The sequence below is a fragment of the Tupaia chinensis genome, unplaced genomic scaffold, assembly GCF_000334495.1.
Source record: "Tupaia chinensis unplaced genomic scaffold, TupChi_1.0 Scaffold000237_1, whole genome shotgun sequence".
Classification (NCBI taxonomy): Eukaryota; Metazoa; Chordata; class Mammalia; order Scandentia; family Tupaiidae; genus Tupaia; species Tupaia belangeri.
This window is the reverse complement of record NW_006159715.1, coordinates 3,836,966-3,857,782: the sequence shown is the minus strand read 5'-3', so window position 1 is coordinate 3,857,782 and position 20,817 is coordinate 3,836,966. Positions and strand designations below refer to the sequence as shown.

General features: G+C 39.9%; 1 protein-coding gene across 1 annotated transcript in view; it reads left to right on the top strand.

Moving 5' to 3' along the window:
- LOC102468433 (A disintegrin and metalloproteinase with thrombospondin motifs 12) overlaps window positions 1-20,817 on the top strand; it is a gene marked incomplete at its 5' end in the record, with an annotated part of 76,054 nt that overhangs the window by 37,781 nt on the left and 17,456 nt on the right. The window contains 2 exon segments of the mRNA XM_014587816.1: window positions 8,716-8,868; window positions 18,445-18,621. Of these exon segments, the coding sequence (XP_014443302.1) occupies window positions 8,716-8,868; window positions 18,445-18,621 (330 nt within the window).

Here is a 20,817-nt window from a genome sequence, read left to right as displayed (position 1 = left end):
GGCCCTATTTTCAGGCTTCAGACATTTAGCTAGATATTTGTTTTTCCATTTCTAGGAATAATCTTGTTCTTTGAAGCATTAAAATTATTTCTCACCTATTAGAATTTTAAAAGTACAATATTCAAACTTGTTAAATTAATGTCACAACTCAAGAGAGGACTTTGTGGCCAAGTAATCACATGTTCAAATGACTCAGCACTTTTATGACATGACTCATTTCCCTAGCTAAAGAGAAGTGAAATATTAGTAGCCAATATAAGAATAACAATACAATTATATTGATTTCCAAACAGCTTTTACATGTAATCTCTTATGACTCAGAAATAGAAGCTTCATTATACAAATTTATAAATAGGAAATCTATAATTTTTAGCAACTCAGTGATTTGTCTAAAAACACAATTTTCAATTGATGATGAACCTTCTAATTCCACTTTCATTTGCTGTCTCTCTAGTAAATTTCATCATCGACTGACAACTTAACAGTAGAAAATGATTCTGTTTATATTAATCAGTGTGATTGGTCATAGAATTACCAGACATACAGTATATATTAATATAGAGCAATAAATAGATAAATTCAAATCTCCAAAATTGTGTGTACCAAGGACCATAATAGTTGCATTTGAACTGTGTTTTCATATTGATTTATGTGTTATGTCTAAAATGAGCTATCACATTTATGTCAATAAAGCAGCACCCTATCATCTCCATTTACAAGCAAAGAATCCAGCTTCAGGGATAAAGAAGGTTTTTATGCTTGAAGTAATTCAACTTATTGAAAACAGAGATAAACAGGTCTCATGGTCCCTGACACTTTAGTCATAGTTCTTTCCTAATCAGATCTAAAGGGCCAAGACAATGTTGACAGTAAATATTTATAAAACCTGAACCATGCTTCATAATTTTATCAATGTATGACTCATAATTCCATGATTTATGCTAATTAATGTGTATTCTTTCATTTAATCTCATGAAAGCCCAAAGGGATCACTAATTCTTGTCCCTGTTTTAGAGATGAGAAAACTGAAGCTGAGATCAGTAGACTTTCATTAACTCCGGAGTCAGAATTTGAAGTCAGGCAGAGAGATCCAGAACCCATGATCCCTTGCAAATCAGAAAACATCATCCTCCTCTGTGCCTTTGGCTATATTTGTTTCTGCTTTGGTCATACTACATATAAAAATGATTCTAATTATGTGGTGACCCTGGGTAGACAGATAAGAAAATCTCATAGTTCACAAGAAAGTATTTAAAAATACTAAGGGAACCCACTTTTGAGTTCACAGGGACAAATAGTTCCTATAAGGTCACCATGGTTGATTTAGCCTAGAGAAATTGAAATAAAATTGATCTGTTAGGTTTTATTTTTTAAATGTTCATTCAAACAAGTCAGGCAGAGAGATCCAGAACCCATGATCCCTTGCAAATCAGAAAACATCATCCTCCTCTGTGCCTTTGGCTATATTTGTTTCTGCTTTGGTCATACTACATATAAAAATGATTCTAATTATGTGGTGACCCTGGGTAGACAGATAAGAAAATCTCATAGTTCACAAGAAAGTATTTAAAAATACTAAGGGAACCCACTTTTGAGTTCACAGGGACTCAACCAATAGTTCCTATAAGGTCACCATGGTTGATTTAGCCTAGAGAAATTGAAATAAAATTGATCTGTTAGGTTTTATTTTTTAAATGTTCATTCAAACAGTACTCTCAAAACATACCTTTTTTTTTTTTCCCAAAACCATGGGGCATCCCTACAGAGCAGATGAATGGGTTAATGTCTTCCTTCCATTGAAACAGTTTAGAGAGTTTATCATCTGCAGACCAAAACACAAAGAACTGTGGACTGTAGTTGTACATAATGAAAGTGACAACATAATTTTCCACAGCCTTTCAGAGCAGTGAAATGACCCTCCTCATAAATTGAGGCTACTAATTAATTTATATCATTTCAATACTTGGTTAATAGGAATGAGAACTGAAAGCACCTACAATTAAAGGCACTGTGGACCTTGAGAATAATACAACTTGGGTTTAACAGAATGTGAAAGAGTAGATGATAAGTTATAGAGTTAGAATTCATAATAGAACTATCAAAATATGAGTGACATGTATAATAGAGTATGTATATGTAATTAAAAATCACCCACAAATACTTATGTGCACAAACACATGCATGGACACACATTAGGGAGGTTAGGATGCTGATCCAGGCTGCAGTGTTGGTGGTAGAAAATGGTGCCATAGTCTAGGCAGTCATTTGGAAACCCAGGCTAACATGGTTCTACCATCTTTCCATCATCAAATTTGGGGTCATTTTTGCAGTCAACAAGAAAGGTAAAAGAGGTACTCCTGTAGGGTGTTAATTAGGCCAAGCCTGGAAGCAGTAAGAATCACTTCTGCTCATATTCCATTGTCCAAGTCAAATGTCAAACCAAACACGACAAAGCTGAGAAATGCAATCCAGTTGTGTGCCTAGAAAGAAGAAAAGGATTTTTGGTGAAAACCTGGCAATCTCTGCCACTGATTTTTCTGGTCACTGACATGATCTGCTGTGTGTGGGCAGATGATTCTGAAGTAATGAGGATGAGGGATTTGACTTATTGGGAGGTTATTGGAGTAGTTCAGATGAGGCCTGAGAATTATGCCAAGAATACTCAAGATGAAAAGGGGAAAATAAGTTCAAAGTAGATTTGAGACTTAAAATCAGTAGGAAGTTATAAATAATCAGATGTGGAGTGTGAAGAAGAGAAAGGAGAAGTGGACTCTGTCAAACCTATTCAGTTCGAATCTTAGGTATCTATTGAGTGGTTGTGCTCCTGTGGACTGAACACACATTGTATAGGAAAAATGAGTCTCCATCGAGGAAAAGAAAGAAGGGACAATGAGTTCAGTTGTAAGTTGAGTTTAATTGGTGGTGCCTCTGGGATATCCCAGTGATAACCAACAGATATTTGTATGTATGGGTTTGAGGTTCTTGAAGCAGAGGAAAATTGGAGGTAAGTTTTGGTAACCAAGAGCCATGAAGGTTAAAACCTTGAAAGTGAGTGAGGTCACCCAAGAATAGCCTGTGGGCTACAAGGAGTGGTGGCCCAGGTACTGGACTCTGGAAAACAACATGTTAAGTGGTTGACAGACAAAGAGATCCCTTGAGGAAGACTAGTTAGAAATAGTCTAATATTGAAGATTTAAATCAAGAAATAAGGTGTCATCAAAATCTAGGAATGTAAAAGTTGACAGTGGATCTATTTGTTTTGATGATTAGCTCATTTTTAGTGACTCTGGAGAACAATTTCAATATTGAGACAGAGGGAAGCACTGAATTTTAGTAAATCTTTAACAGGCTATCACATTGTTCAGAGGGACCCCTATATTAGGACCATTAATAAGGGTGGACAAACTCTTTTTGACCCACAAGTCAATACAAAAATTTTATTAAAAAGTGTCTGTAGGATGATTAAGGAAGTTTTTTTCCCCATATCATATCTTTTCATCCATCCTTAAATCCTAGAGCAGTTGTAGAATTGTTGTATTTAGGTATATTGTAGTAACTTTTGTCCTGAGGACACTTAATATACATTAATTAATTGATAAATACTAATTGATGTAATAAGAAATCACTATATCCAAGTAAACTAAACCAAAATAAAGTACACATCAAGCATGATAATTATTCAAACTCAAGGTTAATAAACACATTTTAATTACAGTAAATAAAGATACAAAGAATTGTTTCAAAAATCCCCATGGACTTAGAAATAAATCATCTGATTGAATATATCATAGCTCACTAAATTTTACTACAGTGACAGAGCTATTAACAGCTGCAAATTTCAGGCAGTTAGGCTGGAAACATGGAATTGGTCCAGATTGCAGTTTTTCAGAGCTACAAGGATATTATGAAAATAAAGTTATATGTTTTGCAGGAGTTCCCTACATGACAGGATTGGTGCCTGCTTCCTTCATGAATATTTTGAGATAAAATGTTCAATACACAGAATTGTCAGAGAGGGTCAAGACTCAGAATGGAAACTCAAAATTTTGAGTTTCTACTGTCCTTTTTTTAAATTCCTGACCCATTTCTGAAGCTGTTTCTTTGGAGTATCCCTTCCTGTAATGGGTCACTCCCTTCCTAATCACCAGATCTTACAGATTCCAGAATCACCATTGATATCAATGTGCCTTTGTCCTATTGAGGACAATAACTCTACATTTGTCAAGTCAATGTCACCCCATCATTTCTGTCACCTCTCTTTTGTTTCCTGTTAGTTTAAGGCTCAGTGGTCTCCAATCTGATAGTAGGAGTAATTTGGAAATGAGTTAGGGTGCTGTTGTTTGTTACAATGATGGGGAAGGAGGCTGTAGCTGTCATTCTGTGTCTGAGAGCCGAGGATGACAAAAGTCCTGTGATATTCAGGGAAGTCCCTTATAAGGAAAAATCGTCTAGTACAAATGCCAATGGTGCCCCAGTAGTTGAGAAAGAAGGACCCTCAGTTACTACTCTTGCCGAGGACACCTGCCTTTGCCTCCTTGCTGATCTGTACACTTCCATTCTCTCTCTTCTCCAATCTTTTACACATACTTCCAGAGATATAAGACTGCCAAATAGTTTTCTTTTTTTAACTTTTATTTATTCATTCACTTTTTTATTTGACCAGACACACACACACACACACACACACACACACACACACACACACACACACAGAGAGAGAGAGAGAGAGAGAGAGAAAGCAAGCCACCAGGTCCAGGACTAAAACCATAGTTGGCCATGTAGGTGTGTCCAGCACCTTAACCACCAGTCCACCTGCTGCTGGTCCCAAGATTGCCAAGTTAGTTTTCTAATAAAACTGTTTTAATGATTCCAAATTCCTGCTCAGAAGTCCCCGGTATCTCCTCTTTAAATACCATATCAGATAACCCTATATAGTAATGAGGTCTTTATAGATATATATAATTTGTACCCTCAAACTTCACTGCTTCTTATTCTTCTCCATCTATCTTCAGTTTCAACAAATCTAAATTGCTCAGTTTCTTTTAAGCCTTCTATCTCTCCTAGTCCAATACTTTTGTCTCCTCTGCTTGGAATTTCCTCCTCCTTCTCTATCCTTTTAAGCCCCACCTGTTGTTCAGAATCAAGCTTTGAGTTCTCTCTCACTCAGCTTTCTCTGATCTTTAATGTAGGAAGTAATTTGTAAAGTTCCTTAGGGTTTGGTCTGAAAACTCTAACGATGTCTTCCCACCTGCTTTCTTGTGTCAAAAGGCTGTTCATGGTCCTCACTTGACATAGCACACTCCTTTCACTAATTGTGGTTTCAAAAATTAAGTAATCCATGGAAAAACTAAGTAAATTCTATAAATAAGCATAAGGCTTGAAACCAGGCTTTCTGAGTTTGAGTCCTGGCTCAGTCACTTCCTAACTGTACAACCTGACTCTATCTCAGTTTCCTCATCGGCAACATGAGGACGATGACTCTACCCAACTCATAGGATTGTAATAATATAAAATAACCATATGAAGGTTCTCAGAAGAGGCCAGGCATGTAGAAAGTAGTCAGTGTTTGATATATATAAATATAAAATTTACAAAACATAAAATTTAGGAGTTAGGCACTATTCAGGGGTATGGCTCTTATGTGGTTCTATCGGTTGTCTACTGCCACAATACAACACCCAAAACTCAGTAAAAAATTTTTTTGTTAATGAGTCTGTGAGTTAATGAGACGTTCTGCTAATCTTAGCTTGGGCTAGCAAATGCAAGAGATCTTCAAAAAGGTCATGGAAAATGCATATTATGAAAACACTATGCATGGATTTCTAAAACTTTTTGCGCCAAAATAAACTTGTAATTTAATTCCATTTCCACAGATTTTTTGAACATCTGCTGGAGGGTCAGCTAAGGGCTGACTGGGTTACCAGCTGTTTCATGTAAGGTCTCTCCTTCAGCAGCCTTGTCCAGGTTTATTCTCATGGCAAAGGCAGGGGTCCAAGAACCAGAATGGAAAGCAAGATCTCTTTCTTTTTCTTTTACTTTTTTTTTTTTTTTTGGAGAGGTTTTTCACTATAGGGTGCATGCGCTCGCCAGAAAGACAGAGAGAGACAGAGAGACAGAAAGCGAGAAATCACCCCCCTAGGGGGGATGGCCAGGCCACAGTCCCTTCTCCTCCATTCTCCTCTTGGGATCTTGGGCACGCACACGCGCCCCAGCGTGATCTTAAGCCACCTGGTCCGGGACGTGAACCACAGTCGACTACATGGGAGTCCAGCGACATAGCCATTATGCTAACTACTGGTCCCGAAAGCAAGATCTCTTGAGAACTGCCACATTATCCACTCCATTCTTTTGGCCAAAGTGCATCATAAGAAGAGCCCTAATTCAAGATCTAGGGAAATAGATTCCAGTTTTTGAGAGAAGCCAAAAAGTTCCTTTGCAAAGAGCCTAAGTACAAGGAAGTGTTAAAACCATTAATATAATCAATCTGCCACAGTGGCCAATGCACTTCAGCTGCTGTTATCTCTATTACATAGATAAATAATACGGTACAAAGGAGATAGTGCTGGAAACTTATGAGAGATATTAATCGAATCTTAAAGAATGTTAAGGAGAAGGGAAGATTATCTCTACAAATGAGCCATTTGGAAAACATGATGATGTAGCCTATTTTCTGCTCTTCCCTTTCTGTAATTTTATAATATATCTACCTAACAACTCTATTGTGCTTTATTTATATTTTATAACACAAGAACTTGCACAAAAATGAAACACAAAATTATATGAAAGGTGAAAATGCTGCAAGAGAAATACAAGGCTTGTCTTTATCTACAGCTCATCAAAAGACACTTTTAAGAATTTCATAGATAGGAGTTACATTCCTTTTGTTTTCATTGGCTCAGAATTGTGTTTCCTATGTCCAGAAACAGCCTCTTCTTTTAAGAGTAGGCAAAAAAGACAGGATTCAACAAAAATAAATTACATGAAAGAATTAGGCATATAAAATAGAAGAAATTATTGGGAGGAAGTTTGCAGAGTTTTCGAGGTGACCCCATGCTAAACTACTGAGATATTTAGGAATGATAAATAGAAGAAAACACTTTGAGAGAAATGGGCTGTGCTGATTTATTTACTACCAGTGGATCAAATGATGAGTAGCATCATGTTGTAACGTCTTCCTGATTCTAAGTAGCTCTGAGGACCAAAGCATCAGCATCAACTGAGAGCTTGTGAAAAAATGCAGAATCTCCCCCTCACCCTGGACCTACTGAATCAGAACTGCATTTAGCAAGGTTCTCCAGTGACTCACATGGATGCTATGGTTTGAGTAAGCACTCCTATAATCCTGCAACACATGTTTATAACAGATGTAATGAACCCCAGTTATAAACGCCAGTCTTATTCCTTGAGCAGTTAACTCTCAAAGGCTCAGTTCCTTTTTTTTTTTTTTTTTTGGAGAGATTTTCACTGTAGGGCGCGTGCGCTCGCCAGACAGACAGAGAGAGACATAGAGACAGAAAGCGAGAAATCACCCCCCAGGGGGGATGGTCACGCCGCAATCCCTTCTCCTCCATTCTCCTCTCGGGATCTTGGGCACGCACGCACACGTGCCCGGCGTGAGTTTTAAGCCACCGGGTCCGGGACACGAACCGCGGTCGACTGCGTGGGAGTCCAGCAACATAGCCATTACGCTAACTGCTGGTTCCCAAAGGCTCAGTTTCTTTATCAACGCTATAACAATACCAGGCTACATCACAGGTTTGTCACTGAGAAGAGGAAGTGAGATGATGTCAATGCACTGTTAGACGGATATGAAGTCAGAAGCAGATGGACCTGACATCTTCCCTAAGCAGTCTTGGTATGGAATGCAGCATTTTGCCTGCAGCACATTAGGCATTTATTCCAGGATGAGATCATTTTTAAGGTTTATTTCTTGAGCCAAGAAGAGAGAGAGACACCCCCCAAATCATGCCACAATCCACACCAAGCCTTAGCCAACCTGGATCATGGACACACATGTGCCTAGTGTACACAGGGAAGCCTGAGGATGTGACTCTAGGCCCTTCCTTCTGAATCCAGCATCACAGAGCTTCACATTAGTGCTGCAGCACTGGCTGGCCCCATGCCAAGATAACATCTAAAGAGAAATAAATTTCCATTTGCATTAGATTTTCCTCCTAGCTATAAATCAGGGATTTTGCAACCATGGCTGTTTATTAGAATCAGGTAGGAATTTCTTTCTTTCTTTCTTTCTTTTTTTGAAGAGGTTTTCGCTATAGGGCACATGTGCTCACCAGACAGAGAGAGACAGAGAGACAGAAGGCGAGAAATCACCCCCCGGGGGTATGGTCATGTCGCAATCCCTTCTCCTCCATTCTCCTCTCGGGATCTTGGGCACGCACACACACGCGCTCGGTGTGATTTTTAAGCCACCAGGTCCAGGACGCGAACCACGGTTGACTACGTGGGAGTCCAGCGACATAGCCATTACGCTAACTGCTGGTTCCTGGAATTTCTTTCTTTTAATACTGATCTCTAGGCCCAGCCCCTAGAGATCTGGATTGATATTAATGTTGGGGGAAAGAGGGGAGCAGCATCAGATTTTTTTTGAAAGTTCTGTAGGGCAATTTTAGTGGGCAACAGAGACTGAGAGTCGCAGGGATAGGGTGTATCTAAGGATGTGGCCTCAGCCTTGGTCTTCTCTCTTGTCTCCAACAGTGCTCCACCACGTGTGGGCTGGGGGCCTACTGGAGGACCGTGCAGTGCAGCACCCAGCAGGACACCGACTGTGCCACCATTCAGAGGCCTGACCCTGCGAAGAGGTGCCACCTCCGTCCCTGTGCTGGCTGGAAAGTGGGAAACTGGAGCAAGGTGATGAATGTATCAGTCTTGGCAGAATCTTGGTGGGGAGGAAGATTCATATATAAGCCTTTGCTAAAATTGGTTTCTGTCCTCCTTTCTACTTTCCTGCCCCCTTCTGTCTCTTTTCTTTTTATAAAATAATGGATGAGTAAATCGTAGGCGTTAGTTACCAAAGGCCTACTTTACATTACACAAAATCTTAGAAGTACAGTTTTTATTAATCCACATGTTTTTACTGTGTCAAGATAAGCCAGAAGAAGTTAAATTTGCATAATTAATTGCTAGCCTGGCATGCAACACCATTTCTAAATTACTTAGATTTAGCATTATGATGAATAATTATACATTATCGCATGTATAATTAAATCATGGCTCAGCAGCTGTTCACAAAGAAAATAAGCCTTTTAATCTGCTAGACCCAAAATGAAAAGAAAGCTGAGGCATAAAGAATAAATGGGGCTTTAAATATGTATTCTCTGTATTAATTTTTTGAAGTGATTTTTTTTTACCATCTTTACTAATCTGCCTGTGGTTACTCCCTTTGCTGTACCATCTGCATAGTCCCTTGTGAAAAGGCCATGTCAGGGTTAAGATTAGTTGGTCCTGGTGCTTTGAGGGGCTAATCAGGCCCAATATGCCCTCTGCCCTGTGCTGGGGCTGAGGCAGCCCTTGGTGGATACTCCAGCTATGAGACACTGGTCAGTTTGGGAAGAAGGTGGGACGGGGGGACAGGGAGGCAGGTTTGAGGGCCAGTGAGCAGGTAAGAAGAGTTGAAATGTGAACTGTGTATTTATCTTTTCTTTGTAAGTCACACTGAACCCCAGGACACTAATCTAGCCCTTTAAAATCCTTAGTTTTCTCATCTCTGAATTGAAGTGGATAATACTGCCTCTACTTATCTTGTAGAGTAGTTGAAGGAGTTAAAATAGAAAATATGTGTAAAACAACTTTGTGAATGGTAAAAACAGAACAAAATCTATTCCATTAAAGTCCTGGACAAACTTTGAGCTCTAGGAAAAGGTTAGGGCTGACTGTGAGGTACTCTAGGATGCTCCTCTCTGAAGAGATAGCTGAGATAGAAGACGAGGCGAAAGAGAGCTGCCCAGGAAGTTTGGAGATACTAGTATCCCTTCTAGACACTAGTTCCTTCATCTAGTGGAGAACTCATATCCCCAAACATATTGCGTGGTGTCTTCACAGGACATCTCTGGTTTTCCTGGCAGACTTACATGTCAACAGTAACATGGGATGCTATTTATCTGCTTTAGGACCCTTTCCAAAGTAAGATTCTGATCTTTGGGATTAGTGAGGAAGTGGAGCTCCTTGAAAAAGTGACCACACATTTTTTTGACACCTGCCAATAGCCCTTCCTCTGTTCCTTGCTTTTGTTTTGTTTTGACTATAGAGCATGTGCACTCCCCAAAGACTGACAGACGGAGAGAAGAAAAGTAAGAAATCACTTCCAGGGGGTATAGCCATGCTGCAATTTCTTCTCTTGGGATATTGGGCACACACACACACATGCTCCTGATATGTTCCTTGACCCTCTGGATCTAGGACTCAAACTGCACAGTTAGCCTTATTGAATACAGCCACCTTAACCACTACACCACTAGCAAGGCTGGTCCCATTTCTCTATTTCTAACCCTTTTTTTGTTTTTCCAGGAATGCTGGTTCTTCTTTCTTTCTCTTCTAAATAACAAACTCACAGTCCATCAAGGTCTAAATGCTTGGTTACAAATTCTCTTCTATATCCAGAATACACTCCAGAAACATTTTATATCCTTGACCTTGTTAAATGTTGTCCCAGTCTTAAAGTTTCACTTTTCTTTCACTGGGAATAATTATTTCCTAGGGAATTACATGGTTTATCGAATGGACAGAGGCGTGAAATAGCTCTTACTTTGACAAGGTCACTTCCAGCCTGAGGAACTTCTAGCTGCTATGAAACCCTGACAGAGAGATCAAGGATGTCTTTCCTGAGGTCAGGCCTCCTAAGGAAAGCCGTGCTTGTCAGGAGCCTGCCTTGCTTGTCTTCCTCTCTCGAGGCCTGGAGGACTGCAAACATATTAACTGTTGTAGCACTCCAAGTGATTCTGCAGAAGTTGCTCATGACGTATCATCAGGTAATATAGAATGAAGTAACTGCTACCTCTAAAATCAAATTCTCTGGCAGCCTTATAGCACACTGGTTAAGGGAGCCAGACTATATGTGGCTGGCTACAGCAGCTTACAAAACACACTGAGCATATGTGTGTTTGTGACCAAAATCCTGACAGGAAATGGAGAAAGGAATTTCCAGCATGACCGCACCCTCAGGACCTCTCCTTTCTGGGATGAGCACATGTGCTCTCTGGCAACTAAAAACACTCCATTCTTATCAGTAAAGAAAATATCTCTTCTCTCAGGATACTAGAGCCACCTATGTAAAAGACACTAACTACTGAGAGTCAACTGCTTTGGTTTTTTCTTTTGCTTTGTTTTCTGTTACTATCATGAGTATTATACACAGGACATCTGCCTTCCTCAGGCATGATAATTTAGAGTTTATCTTAAATCTTGGTGATTGAGACTTTTTTGATTGCCCTATCACTAATCAGTTTCTATGGCTTTCTGAAGTCAAATTATGCACTAGTAAAGATTCGAAATCCTTTCTCAGTTTCCCTGATTTTGTTAGGCCTTTTAGCTCATTTGGAGGAAAACTTCCAGAACCAGGAATAGTAAAGTAGATCCCTAGTTTTGCCTTTAAATATTTAAGGGATACAAAAATGAAAAATTATCTGTCGATCATAATGTGTATGCTAATATCTTTGACTGAATCAATGTGCGATGTATTCATGAAACAATAAAAAATAAATAAATCCTGGCTTTAAGCTATACCTAAGCCAGGAAAAACAAAACAACAAAACAAAACAAAACAAAACGGAGGGTTTAGATTCTGCCAAGTTGATTGTCTTTTCACAGATATGAGAGGACTTCAACAAGTTTGTGGGAAAATGGAATTAAAGTACAAGTTTATTTTAGGGCAAAAAAATATTGAAATCTATACATAATTTTTTCATAATATGCATTTTCTCTGAACCTTTCGAAGACCTCTTACACTTTCTCAGGAGAAGTCTATTTTTACCTTGAATCTTCTGTATTATCTCACTAACCTCCACTGCAGATCCAGAGATACTTTAATTCTCATAGAGCAACAGAGCATGTTGTAGCCACATCCGAACACAGAGATATCATACCTGAGGTACCACTGTATTATTGTCTGCATTGCATCTGTTTTGCTGGCTTATGTCTCTAAAACCACTCTTCTCCTTGAAGCCTGATACAACTGTTGTGAAGTTTTTCTCCCTGGCAAGAGAATGAGACTGCCCATTTAGGTGTCTACCTCTTTATAATGCCTAAAAGTAGTTTATCAGGATGTCTTGCTCTCTCTTCATGTATTCATCTGTCTGAAAGAAAATTAGCATTATAGTCCTCAGGTTTGTCCTGGAAACAAACATGACAACATGCAATTCTGCAGAATTAAATCCTTGAAGCAGCCCTGATTTGGAATCTGATACATCTGGATGGGTAAGCCCATGCTGTCATTAGCCAGCATGTGACACTAGGCCATTCATCAGCCTCTTAGGATCTTTGGTTTTGTCATCTCTAAAATGAAGTGGATAACATTGCTTCTACTTACCTCATAGAGTTGCTGTAAGAATCAAAATAGAAGGTGTATGTAAAACAACTTTGTAAATGGCCTGACTATGAACACAAAACTCTAGACAAGCTTTGAGTTCTAGGTAAAGGTTAAGCTAGATATCAGATATTTACTAATCTCTGGGTTCCTGACCACAACAGGAGGCCTACATACAGGTAATAATAGAGTAAGTCTTGTCAATAGAGTGACTAGCCCAAGACAGTCTTCCCTCCCAGTAACAAATGTCTATGAACTTTGAGGACTTGGTCTACCCTGGTTACTTGCACTTTCCAGTACCACCTGCACAGAAGCTTTAGAGAAACCATTTTATTTGTGCCCAAATACAAAACTTTATAATTCCCACTGTAAAATAATAGAGTAAGTCTTGTCAATAGAGTGACTAGCCCAAGACAGTCTTCCCTCCCAGTAACAAATGTCTATGAACTTTGAGGACTTGGTCTACCCTGGTTACTTGCACTTTCCAGTACCACCTGCACAGAAGCTTTATTTTATTTGTGCCCAAATATAAAACTTTATAATTCTCACTGTAAATACAAAGACTTGGGTTGTCTAAATGACTAACACAGACTTGATCACAAAGCCAGCACTGCTAGTCTCAACTCAAAGAAATACTCAACTGGGGGATATGTCATTATTGTAATTATAGCTTTTCAGAAATAATGGAAACTTTACACAATATAAATCACTATATTAGTTATAAGACACATGCCAATTTCAGAACATTAAAATTTGTATGGGAGAAAATTAGTCTTGTGATGGAAGACATACAAAAGGTGGCAAAAATGAGCTTGAAAACCCATCAGCTGAATTTGACACCAAAACTATGCATCATTTGCAGCTTCACACACTATCTGTCTGAACATTTGTCTGTTCTTTCTGAAGTTTTTCAAACTACTGATTTGACTATTTCTTTAATTCTCTTTCTTAGAATAAATACCACCCTTCCGATAGTTAAGTCTAAAAAGATCTTGATTATTTTTGAAATGAATCACCAAAAATGTTTACACTATGTGTCTTCCCACATAGGCATTGTTGCAATTTTATTTTAACAGTGATTGACTATTATTCATAACTTTGTTGGAAAATAAGAGGAAATGATAACCTTTTCTTATATTTTTGGGTTTCATATGTTTGCTCTCTTGTCTGCTTCTTGTTTTTATGTTTATTGAATTTTTAAAATTGAAAATGGCAGTGCTACATTTTATAGTTCTAAAGTTTTACAAATTAATAAAATGAGATGATGGCCCTTGTCTTGCCCAATATAGACATTCCCCTACTCTTATACACAGCCTATTCTTAGAAATATACATTAAAATCCAATAAACAAAGAATTGCATGTAATAAGGGAGCATCTATCTTCAGAAGGCAAAATGTAGTGGCAGGAAGGTTGATCATACACTGGAAATCTCTGTATTTATGTATTTATTTATTTAATGACTTATTTCCATTCAATCATTGTACATCTCTATAGCACTCAGTTCATTTTTTCAAGCTATGCATTTGGTGCCCATATACACTGGATACTGCTGAATCATGAGGAACAAGAAGACCCTTCATTTCACTCAAAGTGGATGAATATAGAAGAGTTCTGTATTTATTTTATTCTTAATATAATTTTTTGCATGTTTAAACCATCACACTCTCTAGACACCCCTGAATATTCCAGATTAAGGATTTCCTAAGAAGAAATGGTAAGAAGAATAGCAATTAAATGGAAGCCTTTAGGACTGTGGAAAGTGTGATCCCCAAGACCATTGGGGTCCAGACCATAAGGCCCTCCATGGTGGCCTCTGTCTATTCTTTTTTGTCTGCCCCCACTCACTGCTCTAGGAGTCTGACTGACTCACTGTTTTCATATATATCATGTTGTTTTGAAACACTGTGCCTCTGTACATGCCAGTTTCTCCACTTTGAGTGTTCCTGACCCTATTTTTCTAGCAAAGTAAGCATCTGTTAAACTTGTAAGATTCAACTCAAACTTTAATTCCTTTATTCAAGCCTTTCTTAACTTCTTCAGGTGAAATTGACCACCTCCTCCTTTGTGCCCTCACTAGCTCATGAAAAATTTATGTAATATAATCTTTGTTGACTCTACTTATCCATATGACCGCCCTCGCCCCCATTAGATTGCAAACCACTTAGGGTAGAGATGCAAAAGTTGGGACGTAGTAAGTGCTCAGTAAATGGGGGAGAGAGAAGTAAGCGACAGAGAGGACAAATAGATGGATGGATTTTGGTGGTGTTCAACGTAGAACCTTTAGAATAAATTATTTGATTTAAGGGTTGTGTAAATGTTTTAGCATGTGGAAAAGAGTAGAAAAGATTTATTGCCAGGTTAGGAAAACAAGAATGTGAATGACCTGCCCTTAAGGCAATAAGAAAATGAATATGACAATTGGCATTCAACATACAAAAACAGAACAGCACTAGGAGGGCAGTGATTTCATATACTGGCACTTCCCTCTCGCTAACTGAATCAATGGTCTTTTTGAAAATGAAATAGAAAAATCATAGATTTGGTGACTATCCTACCTTATTACTGATTTCTGCACACTAATAAACTTCATTTCCCATTGAATATTGATATGCTGTTGATAATAGAACAATGCTAATTCGAAAATAAAAATTTAAGAATAATGGACTAGAGCAACAAATGGAAAGTAAGAAAATAAAATCCCCTTTTATACTATGTCTTATAAATTTCTCTTTTTCTAATAAAGACCCCTGTTGTTTTAGTCATGTACTATTTGCTGGAAATTTGTTCCATCAAGCAAATAGCTGTTTTGGGTAAAAATTATTCACATACTTTCTCACTTGTTCTGCAGTAATTTTGAATTAGCAGTTACATTGTTTTGTGTGTGTGTGTGTGTGTGTGTGTGTACTTAATACATGACAGAGAAATAAAATTTTCACTTTATATTCTTGGGGATATGCCTTTCAAGTGTTGTTTATTCCACCAACCTGTCCTCTTGTCACATGGGCCCATGTCTGAAGTCAAGGTGACTTGGTGTAGTTTGATAGCCTGCAAAAGAAAGGGAACAGTATTTTGAAAACTACTTCTACTGAAAGTTCTTGAAGGATTTTCTTTCCTCTAGCAGAACTCTATAATCATGACTATCCCACCAGAGCCAGAAGGAAGTGTGACCTTTAACCCCAGAGAGAGGAGAGCCAGCTGAAAACATATCTTATAGCAATGGACACCCTTTCACGGTGTCACTTTTCCTCAACCAAGACTGCTAATGAGATTGAAGGAAGGACTAAGAGAGTAAAGGAAAATTCTTTTCATCCTGCAGGGACCAGAGGTCTTTATAGCCCATTGGGAGACCTCCAAGCTGGCCTTGTCTCAGAATTAATAAATTGATTAAATAAATCTGCACTATCTACAATATGCCTGCGCTCCTGTTAGATGCAATGTTGAACTCGGCAGGTAGGATCTGCCAGAAAGGATGGACAAAATAAAAGTTGTTCTGCATTATGTGATCCTATGATCAGATGAGAGGCAGCTCATAATGTAGAAAAGGGAGGAACATTCAAGACATAAGGAACATAAGGACATGTTGTCAACCCAAGGAAAATCCGGGGAAGAATCTGGCCTGAGAAGGACAGAAGCTCGAACAGAGTCTACATGTACTTTCATCCTACCTACACTGGGTCTGCACCTACCGGTAGACCGTGACAAGACAGGCCAGGCCAGAAGTGTCCATGAGAGAGCAGGATACAGCTGAGCTAAAGGTTATGGCAGGGACTGGAATTTTTGTTTTGTTTTATTTTTGCTATAGAGTGTGTGTGCTTGCAAGAGAAAGACTGAGAGAGAGGGAAAGTGAAAAATCACCCCCCAGGAGAAATGGTCTGGCTGCAACCCCTTTTCTATTTTCACTTTGGGATTTTGGCATGTACACACCCACAACTGGCATGATTTTCAAGCCACAGGTTCCAGGACTCAAACTGTATAATCAGCCATGTGGGATCCAGTCACCTTAACTTCCACAACATCTTCTAGCACATAGAATTCTAAACAGACTAGAAATAGTCTTGGAAACTCAAGTCATGATCAAATAAACCCTTTATGGGTAAGAAATGGAGTAGCTGCCCAAATCCGTGAGGTCGGAAGGTAAGCAAAAGTGGTACTCTGGAATAGGTCACCTAAACTCTGATAGTAAGTGACTCAGGCCAACCAACATGTGTTATGGTCCAAAGGAAGAGAGCAGCCTTCAGATGATGTGTGCCTTGTCCTGAGACAGAGCAGGATATAGTGACTGCTGCACAGAGGCAGGATGTGGAAGAGGAACCTACAGGGACTGTTTAATGGCTTCTCATGGGCCTGTGCCAAGAGGACTCTCAGCGATGGAGACAACCCATGGCAGCTTTAGGAAGAAGCATGATTATGATGATAATGGCAGGGTTTACCCATGCCTGAGTCAAAGAACTGGGCACTTATTCAGTTTATTTCTCTAAATAAGGGGTGTCCCTTTATTAGAGATGCGGTAACATAATCTATGCTCAGAGTCATGGAGAAAACCAGTCCTTTTTTTAAAAGAGATTTTTGTTATAGGGCATGTATGCTAGCCAGAGAGACAGAAAGCAAGAAATCATCCCCCAGGGGAGATGGCCACATTGCAATCCCTTCTCCTCCATTCACCTCTCAGGATCTTGGGCACGCATGCACATGCACTCAGTGTGAGTTTAAGCCATCTGATCTGGGACTAAAACCATAGTCAACTATGTGGGAGTCCAGTGACATAACCATTACACTGTCTGCTGGTCCTGAGAAAACCAGTTTTTTGGTTTTTTGGTTTTTGGGGGTGTTTTTTGGAGATGTTTTTGCTATAGGGTGTGTGCGCTCACCAGACAGACAGAGAGAGACAGATAGAAAGCGAGAAATCACCTCCCAGGGGGGATGACCATACTGCAATCCCTTCTCCTCCGTTCTCCTCTCGGGATCTTGGGCACGCACGCACATGCACCCAGTGTGAGTTTTAAGCCACCAGGTCCGGGACACGAACCGCGGTCGACTATGTAAGAGTCCAGTGACATAACCATTACGCTAACTGCTGGTCCCGAGAAAACCAGTTTTTAGCAGGATTCTCAGGGAGAGTTAGAGGTGGCTTAGCAGAGAGCTCTGCATCCTGTGGGGACCTGAGATGTCCCATCCCAGGAGGCAGTAGTCAGGGCACTTTGCCTTCAGTGAATACAGACACCAGAGGGAATCGTACTCATGGAGACAGAAAAGGCCAGCAGGTTCTCCTGCCCCACGATCTATAATCCTCACACCAGCATGGCAGATAGGTTATCCCAGTTTTTAGATGTGACTCCTGAGGCTTAGAGCGTTTCTATGACTTGCCCCAAAAGGGCTCACGATAGTGAGTGACAGAACTAGAATTCTTGCCCACTTCCGTCAGACATCAAAACTCTCACACTTCCACATATATTTTCTTTCTTTTTTTAAGAGGCTTTTTTTGCTATAGGGCGCAGACGGAGAGAGACAGAGAGACAGAAAGCGAGAAATCACCCCCCAGGGGGGATGGCCACGCCGCAATCCCTTCTCCTCCATTCTCCTCTCGGGATCTTGGGCATGCACGCACACGCGCCTGGTGTGAGTTTTAAGCCACCAGGTCTGGGACGTGAACTGTGGTCGACTACATGAAAGTCCAGTGACATAGCCATTATGCTAACTGCTGGTCCCCACACATATTTTCTGACACTGGGAGCCTAATCCAGAGAAACTGCTGTGTGGCTCCCTCCCTGTGGTATGTGAGAGAAAGCAGGATTCATTTGAACTAGACTGAACCACTCTTCATGACTCGAAGCGTGGAACCCCCATAGTTAAAGGGAATGAAGGCCCGGTGCCAAGGACTCAACTAACACCTTTGCTCTCCATACAGTGCTCCAGAAACTGCAGCGGGGGCTTCAAGATCAGAGAGATTCAGTGCATGGACAGCCGGGACCACCGAAGCCTGAGGCCATTTCACTGCCAGTTCCTGGCTGGCATTCCGCCCCCACTGAGCATGAGTTGTAACCCAGAGCCCTGTCAGGAGTGGCAGGTGGAACCCTGGAGTCAGGTATGTCCACAAGATGGAGATTTAGCAACACACAGCATGAGAAATCATGAGTCTCTATATTACTGAGTGATTCTAAAAGTTAAGGGAGAGTACACCGTGTCATGGTAATGACTGACCTTCATTCAGTGACTCCCTACTCTGGAGGGGGTGGGGGAGTTGAACAGGGCACCCGCTTTCAGGAGTTGTAAGAATGCATCAAGAAGTTGCCTCTGTGTGTTTTCAAACAGGACAGTTTGCAACCTGGTCTCCCACTGGGTACGTTGGGCAATCAGGGTCTCTGCTGGGAAAGTAAACACAATGGCATGATTTGGACAAGGACCACTTTGATAAGAGCCATCTAGGACAAGCTTCACAGGCCTTTCCAAAACTTCCACAGTTGGACTAGAGTGATGGTCAAATCCTCTCCACACACAGTATAATTTTAGAGTTCTTTCTCTTAGTTAACTGCCTGCACAATTATTTGCACAAATAAAAAAAAAATGTGTGTGTGATAGCCTTGGCTCTGCTGAGCCTTGTTCCACTTTGACACATGGAAACAAGGTTACTGCTCCTTGATGAAGTATGATAATCGTTTTGCAAATGCTTCTTCAATAGTTAAAAATTACTCCCAGGTACACACACATGCATAGTAGAAAGACCAGAAGAAAAAGAAAGAAAAAAAGAAAGTGAAAGAAAGAAGGAAACAAAGAAGGAAAAAAGAGAAAGAAGAATAAAGAAAAAGAAGAAAGAGAGAAAAGAGAAAGAAAGAAAAAAGGAAAGAGAGAGGGAATGAGGAAAAGAGGGAGGGGGAGAGGAAGAAAGGAAGAAAAAAGAAAGAAGCCAGCATATTTTGAGTCTGTCCTTTGGTTAGGCACTTTACTTACATTTGATTTAACTCTCAGGAGGACCTTATTGATTTCATTTTATTGGTAAAGATATTGAAACTGAAAGAGGTTGAGAAACTTACCTGAGGTCACACACTAGAAAATAGTCATTGGCAAGTCCAATGGCTTTACTCTTTCTACTACAGAATTCAGTGGGCATTGAGCTAAAAGTGAACTGCAAAGAAAGAGTGAGTCAATAACTATTTTGAGGCCACCTTCTCTGTGTCAGGGAAGGGAAGTTAGAGAATCCCGCCTTCTCTGTGTCAGGGAAGAGAAGTTAGAGAATACCACTTGAAGATACAAAGTTAGTGTCGAAGCCTGTGAAAGACTGAGCACCCCAGAGCTACTTACTGCCCACTACTAGGTCAGGCATCATGCTGATTCCTGAAGCTTTGAGCTACTATTTGGTGTTTTCTAGAACAGCAGCCACTGGTATTTCTTTTTCTCTCTCTGCCTCGCTCTAACCTACATGAAGTGCCTTTTACTTCTAGGCTCCTGACCAGATTTCCAGGTTCTCCCTGTCTGCTGAGCCTGGCCTAGATGTGTTCAGGTGACATCTTTCAGAATTCTGGAGTTTATAGAAGTTCTTTAATTGGTTCGTCAGAGAAATTGAATTTACAGGTTATCAAAGATGAGCAATCAGATCTTTCTGGTTATGAAAAATACAAATCCTTTATGCTTTCTCAGTAGCTTCTGGGAAACCTATTCCCCCCCATCCTATTTTCTAAATGGCTTTGTTTTGAGGAAAGTACAACATTGGAAGACTTCCTTCTGAAGGAGCAGTGGAGATGGGAAATGCAAGAGTCAGCTGAGTGCCTGGATCTGTCGAGGAGCTGGGTATCTTTATCAACTTTCCCTGACCATGATGCTTGCTGTATTGCCTGCACACACTTCTAGTGGACTGTCTTCCTGAGAATGTCCAGGACCCAGTCAGTGTCAGCCAACCCACTTGGCATACATACATGCATAGTAGAAAGACCAGACAAGAAGAAAGAAAAAAAGGAAAGTGAAAGAAAGAAGGAAAGAAAGAAGAAAAAAAGAGAAAAAAGAAGAGAGAAAAAGAAAAAGAAAGAAAAAGAAAGAAAGAAAGAAAGAAAGAAAGAAAGAAAGAAAGAAAAAGAAAGAGAAAGAAAAAGGAAAGGAAGGAAGGGAGGAAGGGGGAGAGGAAGGAAAGAAGAAAGAAGAAAAGAAAAAGAAAGAAAGAAAGAAAGAAAGAAAGAAAGAAAGAAAGAAAGAAAGAAAGAAAGGAAGGAAGGAAGGAAGGAAGGAAGGAAGGAAGGAAGGAAGAAAAGGAAGGAAGGAAGGAAGAAAAGGAAGGAAGGAAGGAAGGAAG